The sequence below is a fragment of the Rhinolophus sinicus genome, linkage group LG04 (genome assembly GCF_036562045.2).
Source record: "Rhinolophus sinicus isolate RSC01 linkage group LG04, ASM3656204v1, whole genome shotgun sequence".
NCBI classification, from domain to species: domain Eukaryota; kingdom Metazoa; phylum Chordata; class Mammalia; order Chiroptera; family Rhinolophidae; genus Rhinolophus; species Rhinolophus sinicus.
The window spans coordinates 92624842-92637343 of NC_133754.1; the positions used below are offsets into that span (position 1 = coordinate 92624842).

The 12502-nt window shown below is 42.9% G+C and overlaps 1 protein-coding gene across 7 annotated transcripts; it reads right to left on the minus strand.

Annotated features, from left to right (window-relative positions):
* Positions 1–690: 690 nt before the first annotated feature.
* On the minus strand, positions 691–12272 carry CCNA1 (cyclin A1). Of its 7 annotated transcripts, none has more exons than XM_019736420.2 (9): positions 12052–12272; positions 10698–10883; positions 5525–5771; positions 5223–5347; positions 4560–4783; positions 3315–3519; positions 2244–2357; positions 1253–1386; positions 691–945 (listed from the first exon to the last, which is right to left on the minus strand). In XM_019736420.2, the coding sequence occupies exons 2-9, from the start codon at positions 10860–10862 to the stop codon at positions 894–896; spliced, it is 1266 nt and encodes a 421-aa protein (XP_019591979.2). In that variant the 5' UTR covers positions 10863–10883; positions 12052–12272; the 3' UTR covers positions 691–893. The 7 variants fall into 7 exon arrangements, with proteins under 7 accessions (XP_019591979.2, XP_019591978.2, XP_019591976.2 ...); XM_019736419.2 differs by lacking the exon at positions 12052–12272 and adding an exon at positions 11659–12036; XM_019736417.2 differs by lacking the exon at positions 12052–12272 and adding an exon at positions 11659–12036 and having other exon boundaries at positions 10698–10886.
* Positions 12273–12502: the final 230 nt, after the last annotated feature.

The window sequence follows — 12502 nt, forward strand, 5'->3', positions numbered from 1 at the left end:
TTCCCATTTTGTATTCTACTAAATGCCATTGGAAGGGGCCACATATGAATGTGTGGTGAGATAAACTGTAGGATCATGAACAACAGGAGATACAGCAGAGCTTGGCATGGGGATCCCCCAAGGGATAAACATGTGGGGTTACTTAATTATTCTGAAGTCCCATCCTACGGTGAAGGTTGCTTTTTCTACCTCTCTGGGCATCTTCTAAGGCTGAAATATATGCTTGACGGGTGACTGAATCAAACTGCACACTGACATAACGGTGTCCCTTTACAAAATGAGCACCATGTCCCTGGATGAGCATTAAGTGTAAGTCATCCCGTAGAGGTACTTGCTGGTATTTAGTCCTCAATCCACTGTCTTCACTCCTTGGGATCCTAGAAGGAAGCTAGAATAGACAAGGCTTGCGTATATCCCTTCACTAATCTAAGCTTGGACTTCCTTCCTTTGCCAATTTATGTAGAGCCACATGAAGAGGCCAGAGATGGGGAGGAAAAAGTCTCAGGGTAGCCATTTATCAAATATGAAAATCTCTGGATTTCTCAGAACACTTAGTCCTAATAGCATGCCAGATTTATAAAACTAACTTAGAAGAATTCTTAAAATAGAGATGACATTTATAATACTCTCAACTAAAATTCCAGGCAAGTGTGTCAGCCATGCTAATTAATAAATTAGTCTAACACGTGGTCATAAGACAAGTTGTTTATTCTTTTTTAAATGTTAGACTATTTTACAACCTACTAAGAGAACCTAAATACATTCACATTTTTAAAAATATATCATCTATATTGTAGCAACACTAGTTGATCCAAACTGCAGAAGCCTATAAAAATTAGGTCCAAGTCTATTGATCTGTAGATTAAGTTCTGAAAGTGCCTCCGTTCTGAAACTTATTGTAGAGGAAGAGCTGCAGGTGGTTCCATGAGAGACACATGCATGTACCTGAAATGAGACCCAAAGCAAGTTCAGCACGAGCCAGACTTCAGTTTTGTAAAATCTCAGTTAGGCCACAGAAAGCTTTTTCATAGTTTTAGTGGAAAAGAAGGAAACTAGCTGACTGTATATACCACAAGCTGACAAATTATAAATCTGGATCTCTCCAAACTGATTTTCTTGATTTAACACACAAACCTTACTTTTCCTGCCTAGCACCAGGTATACAAGTTCTTCCATTTTTAATTCCGACGCTACTATAACCTATGAAACCTTTACATAGTGAACCTACATAAAATACATTTCAGGAACTTACTTTGAAGCCTTATACTTCTCCCTAATTGCTTGCTGAGGTCGATGGGGTATATCAAGGCATGCTTTATGTAGTTCACTCAGGCAAGGCACAATTTCACTTAATGAATAGCCTGTAAATGCAGCAAGGGTTTCTGGCTAATCAGACAAAAGGAAAAAAAATTGCATCACATAACTTTCTGACATACAATAAATCTAAAGATAAAACTGTGAAATAAAGGAAATTAATCACTTAATAAGTATCCACATCCATCTCAAAAGAAACCGTAATCCTTCTTCAAAGAATTTAGAGATAAAATACTAGGAAGAACAGCCAGAGTTCTAAATTTGCTCATGTTGTACATTTATAATGCTGAATTTGGGGGCAGGTTACTTCACCTATTCCCTCATGAACAGGATTTTTACTGGTCTCTAAAGAGCCTCTACTTACCTGAATACCCTATTTGCATAGAATACGAAAGATTCTTAGCCAGATGTAGAATAAGAAATAAATATTCTAGAAAATAAAAGTAGACACCCCACTTCCTTCAGCACAAAGGTGAGCCTTCAGAACCAAACCTAGGGGCCTAATTTCAATCCTGCCACTTTCTTGGGCCAAAAGGCAATGCTAAGCTGTGCTCCCTTGAAAGCATGCTCTAACCTTCTGACCATCCTAATTGGGCCCATGTTGTCAACAGCTTCCAGGGGAAAAATCAACAGCTTTTGCTTAAAGTGGTCAATGCTTACACTACAAGGACACTCCTTGCATGAGGGTGGGCATTGAGGTTTCCAGGCCTGCAAAGCCAACACCATCTTCTTGATTTCCTGTGGTCTCTATTCTCCATAGAGCAAAGCCACTGAGTCAAAACTCCGGAGGCTGACCTGCAAGACTCAGCTGCCCGGTGTAGTCTGCTGGTAATACTCTTAAGAGGCTGGCATTCTACACCTTGAGAGTAACCAAACAGATTTCAGATGGGCCCTGAATTTCATCTAGAAAAAAGGAATCAGCATCTTACCCAGAAGTGCCTGTTCACGGTATAGTTTGCCAGGCAATACGCTGCTGCAGCTATCAATGAAGGAAGATATTTCAAAAATGGGTCAGCTTCAAGTAGACTCAGTTCTGCTACATACTAAGAACAAGAGAGAAAATACCATTGGTATTAGGAACATGACTAAGGTTATAAACAAACTTAGAAATGTCAGGGGAATAAGTTGTGTCTTATTTTTGTTCAACCTGCATCTAGTGATGAGCATAGAAATAGATGGTCAGAGTTGCTCACTGGTTAACAATTACTCTGCCTGTCCACAACCTGAATAACATTTACATTATAATAAATTTCAATCCACAGGTTTTCGGTCCATGCACACAATATACGTCATGGGTTACTTTTCTGACCTTTTACTAGTAGTACAAGTTTATGCTGGTTAGGTAAAGTAGCATTGCTCTGGCCACTGGAGTGGGACTGTAGACTTCAGCCAAAGGCAAAAATATGACCATATTAAAGCTATTAATTTATCAGGTAAATGCATGTAGTTCAGAGACTAGCACAGTACCAGTGGGAATTTACCAGATTAGAACGTATTGAGAAATTTATACAGACATCCTTATTACTGTTTACATAGCACATAAATACCTAACATACTAAATCATAGTGGCTGGAAACCAAGTTTTCCAAATCAATACAGTGCCTTCGACTAAGTTCTGTAACTCCAAATGACCAAACAATGCCTGATTACTTCGTATGTTAGAAGGAGATTAGAGCCAAATCAAACCACACTTACTTTGTTCCCATTCTGTACACCTAAGAGGTATTGCTTACATGTGGCCTGTATCCAACAAGGGAACAGGTTCCAAGCTTAAATTTCTTTAAGAGGTGGGTGATTAGACAACACGTGCCTGACAAACGTGATAAATAGCAATGTCTCGTAACCAGAAGATGTGCTCTTAAAATTAGCTCTCTTTCATTGCTAAAAAGTTTTTCTGTGCCCAAGACAAAAATTCAAAAGGAAGGAAGAACTGAGGCATGACTGGAAAGACCACTTTTACCCAACTTGGCACCAACGTCCGGGGCAGTCACGAGGCATACCTTAGCCAGGTTCTCAGTTCGGATGCACACTCCTTGCCTCCTTAAGTACTGAAGGAGAAACTGATTGGTAGTTGGCACTGTCAGATCAAAAGTTAGGACTTTCAGGAGCAGGTGTTCCATTCTTAACAGTTGTCCTTTTGTGTAAGTATCATCAGTGATATAGACAAACTCGTCTACTTCGGGTGGATATATTTCTTCATATTTCCTATGAAAGGTAAAGAATCTTTGCGAGTAACACTTGGAACCTTTGGCTCTCCTCCCAGTGCTATCACAGCCATTCTTCTCACATGGCCTTGGCATAGATTAAATATCACTAAATGGTACAGGGCTGTGAAAATATTAGAAGCTTGTTTCCAGAACATGAGTATTACAAAGATACTGAATATTTCAGGTTTGGCCTCTGATATGCTGAAAGATTCTGAATGACAGACATACAGGTAAATTCCTCTTAATTTTATAGACTTCAAATCATCTTGGGGAAAAGAATGTTATATTGAACACAGTGGTAGAAAAATATTAGGTCTTAGGTCTTAGATTTTTTTTTTTAAAGATCGTGTTTAGCTTTCTCTACTGAATTAGCAAACGATGCTGTATACCCAACAGAAAGATATATATAATTTCATTGCTATCAATTCTTTGCTTTTGTTTTTATTTCTTCCTTCTGTGGGGAAATTTTGGCAAGTTTTTAGGCATTAATAACTAGACTATCTGAGACCAGAAGAGAAAGGAAACTACCACTCACCAACAGACCACTTAATGAAAGGCAACTCAGCCACAACCCAGCTCTTTTCCACACAATCAGATATTATTATCAATGACAGCTAGTAACAGGAACTAGCTAAACTAATTTATTCACTGTAACCAGATAAAAACTGTGTTACTATGGATCATTTCCCAGATGAAGATGGCTTTTATATAACCAAGATCTCTTAAAATAGGATTTTTACTTGTATTAGAATACAGCCAAAAGACTACACCACAAATAGTTAAATTGCATCCTGAGTTTGAGCTGACGGCTTCCTTAGTCATGATACTGAACTTGCTGCTATAAATCCTAAACATCAGAACGGAAGAGTGAACATGTGGTAATGTTCTCAGTAAATACTGTAAACATGATGGTATTTTATCAAAGGAGGCATGAATAAGTTTTAATTATAAAGCACTGCCTATCTTCAATAAATGAGAAATAAATCAAGTGTTTTGACAGGCTGAAATTTCACATTATTGAAGCTGAAGAATACTTACGAAGCCAAAAGAATAGCTGCTGTCCCTACAAGCTGCAGTTTCCCTCTCAGAACAGACATGCATGAAAGAAACCTGTCCAGGAAGTTGACAGCCAGATAGAGTGTCTCGGCTCGAAGTTTATATTCCTCTCCAACCTCAACCAGCCAGTCCACCAGAATCGTTCGCATGCCGTCTGTGATGTCTGGTTGTTTCCTCATGTAGTGTACTTTGGGCCTGTATTTTATCTGTTTGGGGAAAGAGTTTTGACATTTAAACATTGATATATCAGAAAGATCGCTTCAGGGTACAGTCGCTATTTTTAAAAATCTCATGAGCAAAGGTTAGGAGGAAACTGATCAAGCGCCAAATAAATCTTTACTGTAATATGGAAGAAAGTGTGAATTCTGGTTCTGGAACGCAATTAGGTAATCAATAACTTAAAGGAGGGGGGAAATGGCAATATAGATTATTCCTGAGTGAAATACTTAATATATAAATCCATTGAGTTATAGAGGAATAGTCCAAGTAATTGCTATTCACCTCACAACTATTATTTTTCATAAATATTCTTATGTTTAGATGTCATAAGAATGCCATTCACTAGTGGTTATGACCAAGAGTTTATAACTGTCTTAATAGTAAATGCTTGGGGTGCTGGAAATTGAAGAATTTGTGAAAACTCACTTCAGCTTCTCTAAGATACTGGTGAATTTCTTCAGCATATTCAGTCACATTTATCACGTCTGTACCAAAATTGGATGCTTCTTCAGACTGGGAATGGAGAGATGAATCTACCAGCATAGGAGAAACTGCAGGGGTTCAACATTATCAGGTAAGATATTTAATTTAAAAACTCGTTCCATCCACAAACCCTCCACAGGTAATTGTGAAAACAGTCATTATTTCATGGTTTTCTCTGGCTAGTTATTTGCTGTTGGACACCGTAGGCATACAAAGTACCATCAACCGCAGGTGAGTCAGATTACCTGTGCTAAAATCCAGCAGGAAGTGAAGGTCTGACTTGAGTGTGCTGGCATCTACTTCATACACATCCTCAAATGCCATCCCCTCTCTTCCTGTGTAGCTGTTTCTGTCCTCTGGCTCAGATTCATCCATGTAGATATCAAATCCTGCCTTGGCTGGCACCGGCACCCCACAGTCAGAGACAGCTTTCTTTCCGGCTTCAGGAAAGACATTTTCTGATCCAGAGAAGCACCTGATTGTTGTGATCCCCTAGAAAAGGGTTAAATTTTGTGTTAGAGGCCACCCCAAAGACCACATAGGTGATAGGAACCTCTGTGACTCAAACCAGCAGGCTGGGAAGATGAGAGGAATCTTAAATTGAAATATCTCTGCCTGCAATTTAATTTCAGCAAATGAAGATTCCAAAGTGTGACTTCTCCCTCATCTTTGTCTCCATTTCACATTTGGGAGAAGAGCTACCTAAAATGTGTCATCTTCCTCACATATTTATCAAAGGGAACTCAATTACAGAAATAAGAAAAACTATAGGTCTTCTCCAAAATGAAATGGGTACCATGTGTGTGTGGTGGGGGGGGGGTGTAAACTGGCTTTCGTGCTTATAGCATTACAGGATTTTATAAGTACATAGCATAGTGTGGGGACAGGAGTGCAGTTTCCAGGCTCTCGGCCTCACGTGGGAAGGTGCTGGCTCCGGTAGTAAATGGTCATCAACTATGATTGGATGGCCATCAGCTGTGACTAGTTGGCTGTCAGCTGTACCCAGTGAGCCATTGGCCACTAATATAACTGCCGTGGCTACGCTAGCAGCAGAAGGTGGCTGAGCTAGCAAGCGCGGATTGCAGTTAGCAGGACGGACTGCAGTTAGCAAGTGAGGTTGGTTGACAGAAAAGCTGACGGCAGCTTGCGAATCGTGTGGCTCCTGCTTCCCATGTCTCTAACTCAGCCACCAGCGAGAATGTAGTGGTACGACTCCCCTACCTATGGTTCCGTGGGTGTTCCTTTTTGGCCTCACCATATCCTGCGTCCTTAGGCGGGAGGCGTCCTTATGCAGGAGTGGGAGCTGAGACTCCCTGTGTGGGGACAGAACCAGGAGTGCAGTTTCCAGGCTCTCGCCCTCACGTGGAAAGGTGCTCACTCGGGTAGTAAATGGACATCAGCTGTGATTGGATGGCCATCAGCTGCGGCTAATTGGCCATCAGCTGTAACCAGTGAGCTATTGGCCACTAATATAACTGCCACGGCTATACTAGCAGAAAAATGGGGGCTAGCAAGAAGATGGTGGCTGAGCTAGCAAGTGGCAGAGTGTGGATTGCGGATTGCAGAGAGGCGGATTGCAGCTAGCAAATGGGGAGTCGGTCTGTTGGCAGAAAAGCGGACAGCAGGTTGCCCGTCGTGTGAATCCAGCCTCCAGTGAGACTATAGAGGTATGACTCCCCTACCTATGGCTCCATGGGTGTTCCTTTTTGGCCTCACCATGTCCTGTGTTTCTATGTGGGTAGCGGGAGCAGAGACCCCGCATGACACCCTGCATGACAATAGTTACTGAGTTCCTACAGTCCTCCTCCTAAAATAGTTAATTTTTAGTCAGTAGGCCCCTATAAGTTCCCATTTTATATCCAGTTTTTTAGAAATATAATGATTTTAGAAACTCCTACTACTAAATTCTCTTACAAGCCATAGAATCTTTTTGTATGACAACGCAATTACCCCAGGGCAATCTAAGTCTCATTCCCTTCTCCCTTTTCTTTATTCCTATAGCATTAACAGTGGAACAACTGTATGTGTCCCCTCTGTGAAAAAGCATAATGTATCAAATGCGTTACATCTAGCTACTGCGTTAACATTTTAGTGTTTATAATTAATCTTGGTGTTTACTGTTGAGGCCACTTCCAAGTTATTATGTGTTTCCATAGCTTTCTTTTCCACCTAGCAAGTTAAATATGCACCTTATGTCTACTCTAGTAAAAAAAAAAACACAAAAAATTATTTATGGTAGTACTGGAAAAAAAATCACAGTTACTATAAAGGACCACAATCACAAGTTACTATAAGCAGATAATCCAAATTACTACCAAGTTTGACCTTTGCTACATAGATATATATACATGGGTTGAGACATACATTCGTTAAATATTTACTGAGCATCCGCCATGTGCCAGACATTGTTCCAAGTGCCCAGAATTTAACAATGAACAAAACGTTCAAAAAGGACTACTTTCATGGACTTTATATTCTAATTAGGGGAACAGGGGAAGGACAAACAAGAAAAGATATAGTGGGTCAGATGGTGATAAGTGCTTTGGAGAAGAACAACACGGGGAAAGGAGAATCATTGCCATTTTAAACAGTGTGTGGCCAGGGAAGGCCCCAGCAGAGGACAGAGTTGGGCAAAGATATGAACTACATAAGGGAGTAAGTCACACAGAAAAAGAAGAGCATTCTGGGTAGAGGGAACAGCATGGGTAGATAGATGCCCTGATTTTTGGAGAATGTCTTAGAAATACAGCAAGGAGCAGACAGGGCAGAGTGAGAAAGAAGCATAGGTCATGAATTCAAAAAGAAAAGCCAGATCATGTACACTTTACAACAGGCCATTTAAAGATTATCTTTTATTCAGGGATGGGCAGCCACTGCAGAGTTTTAGGCAAAGGAGTGGTATGATATGATTTATGTTTTAAAAGGCTCATTCAGGCTACGTATAGATATAGAGAGCAGTAAGATGAGTAAGATGACCAGTTGTGAAACTTGCAAATCCCAGGTGAGACACAATAGGGGTTTGAACCAGTATAGTATCAGTAAAGGATGAGAAATGAAGAGATTCTAGACATTTAAAAAAGTCGTGCCAATAATATTTTTTTCAGCAAAATAGATGTGGGGTGGGAGAAAAAGAAGAGTCAAGGATGACAAAGCTTTTTCAGCTGAATAACAGGAAAGATGGATATTCCATTTACTGAGATAAGAAGACTTTGGGAAGAACAAATTGGGGTTAGGGTTGGTGTTTGATTTTGTACAAGTTTTAGATGCCCATTGTGTGACCCAAGGATCCAAATGGAGATGTTAAGTAGGCAGCTGAAATCGTGAGCCTGCAATAAAGCTGAGAGGTCCAGATGGGATGAAGGTATGAGCCATTAACAGATCAATGGTATTTAATGCTAAGAGACTTGAAGAGATTGCCAAGGGAGTAAGTGAAGACTCAGATGGAATACTATGCCCTGAAACACTCATTTTGAGAGACTGGATAAGGAAGAACCAGGATACTGAGGAGTGGCCAATGAGCTAGCTGCAAAACCAGGAGAGAATGGCGTTCTCCAGGCTGAGTGAGAAAAAAATTAAGAAATAAAGAATGATCCACGATGTCAGTTAAGTAAGGGAAGGACTAAGAATTGAGTCAAAAGTGAAGAGAAGCACTAGAGACGGTATTTTCAACAAACACTGGCTAGACAAACTCTTAAGACATACTACTATACATATTGCTACAAATTATTGCAAAGAACTTTGTAGTTGAAAGGTTTTTAAGATGGAAAAAATTGTATTTGTATGTTTATGGCTTTGACCCAGTTGACAAGAGAAAACTGAGGAGAAAAAAAAAAGTTGCTGGAATAATATCCTCAAAGAAGCAAGAGAGCATAAAGTGTACTGAACACGTGGGGGTTCACCTTGCATAAGAGCAGGGACGTGAGTCCTGGAGCAGGATGGGGATGACAGTTATTTGGCACATAGAAACATATGGCAACTCTTTTGGTTGCTTGTATATTTTTAAGAAAATAGGGTACAAAGCCATTAACTGAGAGTGAAGATGGAGGTCGAAGGTTTGGAGGATTAAAGTGAGAAGCAGAGTTGTAAAATAGATTTCTCAGGTTGTAGAAGAATAGAGCAGGTAAATGTAGAGGAAGTGCCAGGTAACGTATGAGGTTAACCAATGGTTATGAATTTAAAGTGAGACCAGTCAGCATAGACATAATTGGCAATTTGTAAGAACCAGGTTTTTAACTTTAAAGATGTAAACATTGCTGGGCAAATTAGCTTTGTTAAAACTAGTGTTTCCTCAAAAATAAGACCTAGCCGAACAATCAGCTCTAATGAGTCTTTTGGAGCAAAATTTAATATAAGACCCGTTACATTATTGTATTATTAATATTATATTATATTACATATTATTATGTTATACTGGGTCTTATAGTAAAATAAGATGGGGTCTTATATTAATTTTTGCTCCAAAAGACGCACTAGAGCTGACTGTCCGGCTAGGTCTTATTTTCGAGGAAACACCGTATCTTCACTCAATTTTTCCAACTCTTTAAACAGATCACTTTTGGGTATTTTTCTGCCACTAATCAGATGTCACCAAAAGGCTTGAACAGTTAGGTCAGTAGTTCAGGGTCTTCTAATCTGGCCTTTTCCACCATAACTTTTTTTTTTTCCCCTTTCTTCACCCTCTTAAATTTTCTCACCTATAACATGGAAAGGATACCCAGCCTACCTACTTCACTGCCAGCATCAAATGTACAACACAGGCTTAAAGCATTGTTATGAGGAGCTTGTCTAATAACAGACTTGGGGAAGCTTTTTTTCTACCTCAAAATCCATTCTTAAAGATCCACACCCCTCATCTGCATTTAAATATGAAGTTGTTTTCAATCAGTTAAGGGGTCAGTTAAACAATATCTGATGGCCCATTTATCTGTTTGCCCAACTGCCCTGTATTAGGGAGAATGCTGCTTTCAAATCACTTTTTGAAATAATCCAGTCTAGCCTGATCCAATCCTGATTCTAAACTCTCTCCAGTGAAGGTGGCAAAGATTATCCAGGATTGCTTCAAGCAAGTATCTGTCTGAACAGCACTCAGACCTGGAGGAACCCAAGAAGGAAATGTGAGAAAATTTCCTTTTAGCGCAGCATGTAAATGACTTTATATATACTTAATCCAAACAATTCCTAGACCTATTTGCTCGATTGGGGGTGGAAGGGCGGGAGGAGAGAAGGGGAGAAGTATTCACTATTTCTAGCTGGAAAAGGGACGCGATAAGATGATCCTTAAAAAATGTAATGTCCCAGTAGTCCAGGAATACTCAAGGAGAGTTTTCAGGTAAAACTGCAAGAGAAACCCACCTCCCATCATGATGACAGGAGAACCTTTCTCAATAAGCAGCTTCCCCAGGGCTTCTTGGTTGTTACCTGGCCACAGGTCCTCCTGTATTGCCCATTCTCAGTTAGCACACCTAACACTGTTCTTTGTGGGGGATCCTGACCCAGCTGGGCTCTGGTTATCATCTGACAGGCATCAGGACCTCGGGACACTGGAGCCAGGACTACTCCAGTCTTGGAGCTGCTGAGATGCATAGCCTCAGTCTCCACAGGCTGCTGCTGTCAGGGAAGGAGAAACAGACAAGCCGGTTAGTCAACCTCTTGCACCAGGGGCTCCAAGGAGGCACGAATTTCTGGGAGGGAGAACACTAAGACATCTGATGTTCCCTGCAATTATTAGGGCTGAAAGGGCACGAGCCACTGAGCACAAGCTATCAAAGCTGCTTTGAACCAAACAGTGATTTGAATCTGTCAAGGATTTCTTCCAAGGCCTGTTTGACGGCTGGAAGGAGACAGCCTGACAAACCTCCAAGCCAGGATACTAAGCTCCTCGTTACTTGGGAGTCCAAACCTACAATAGTTGTGGTTTTTACCCGCTGCGATGCTTATCCCCCGCCCTGCCTGCAAACAAAAGACCGAGAATACATCACAGAGAAGTACGTCCCCTTCCCAAGCGAAAAGCTGGGTGCTCCTCCGCGGCTCTCCTTCCACCAGATACAAGGCCTCACAGCAGGCCTTGCTCTTCCCAGCCTTATATCTTTATAAAAGTCTCGAACAATTAGCAAGTGCACACGAGGATTGGGGATGAAGGGCCCCCGGAGGGGGCGGGGCAGGAGGGGGACCGAGATGTCGATAGATTCCAGCGGGGGAGCTGGATTCCCAGCGACCACCGCCCCAGCGCTCAGTGCTAATTACTTTCAAACTCCCCACCCCCCTGCGTCTGTTGAATCAGCCAATCAGTGGCGCTCCCGGGCCTCGCGGGGGGCCGCTTCCATGCCAACCGCTGCGGCGTACGCGCCCTGGGGCCGCATCGCCATGGCGACCTCCTCACCCGACAAGCTCCGGGCGGATGGGCTGCGACCTCTAGGCGTTCAGGAAAGGGCGGGGCCAACGGGCAGCGGCCCCTGATCCTCTTGCGCTGTCCTGTCCGGGTGGGCTCGGTGGGCTGTCACCGTCAGCACTGCGCCCCTGGTGGCCCGCGCCCCCGGCCTGGCGGGGAGGAAGTCAGTCCCCGCTATGGCCCGGGCTTTGGAAGAGACAGTTTCTGTGAACTGGTTCTCCCAACAGCCGCTAACTCCGCCCGCTAACGTCTTTTCCGCCGCCCGCTCCTGAGAACCTTGGCTCGGGAGAGCTACGCGGGGTCCTCGGGGCTGCGCAGGCCGCGGCACCCCGACAGCGCCCGCCGGAGGGCGCCGCGGCTCGCTCCCCTTCTCGGTTCACACACCTACACTTCCTCCTAGAGACAGGTCAAGAAGCAGCGAGTTGGCCTCAAGTTTCAGCCGGGGCCTCCTAATCCATGGTGGCGGCGTGCCTTCGGTCATTTTGGGTCCTTGCGCACCAGAGGTCGAGCCTCGCAGGCCGAGATTCTTGTGCCTGTGTCCTGGCAGGGCAGGAGAGCAGATTTGGGGTTTATGGTCGTACGTGGTGCTTGCAATCCTCACAAGAGGTCTTCCCCGACGGGTTCCGGCAGCCAGGGCGTGGAGCGGGTCCAGGAACGCGGAGATAGTGGGCCAGGAAGAGGAAGGAACGCGGGTGGCAGCGACGGGGCCTGGGACATTGAAGGGGGACAATAGTCAGGCTCGAAATCGGGGGCTGGGCAGGCGGCCTGCCCACATGGGGACGTAAATCCAGAGTTGGGGGAGGGGTGGCAAGGACAGGTAGGAAGCAGGGGGCAC

Bases quoted from the DNA above. Each gene is read 5' to 3' on its own strand.
- CCNA1 (XM_019736420.2), bottom strand. From the start codon at position 10,862: ATGCATCTCAGCAGCTCCAAGACTGGAGTAGTCCTGGCTCCAGTGTCC. The intron at 4,784-5,222 runs GTGAGTTTTCAC...TTCCCCAAACAG, and splicing joins AGTATCTTAGAGAAGCTGAA to ATAAAATACAGGCCCAAAGT. The intron at 3,520-4,559 runs GTAAGTATTCTT...TACCTTTCATAG, and splicing joins GCAGCTATTCTTTTGGCTTC to GAAATATGAAGAAATATATC.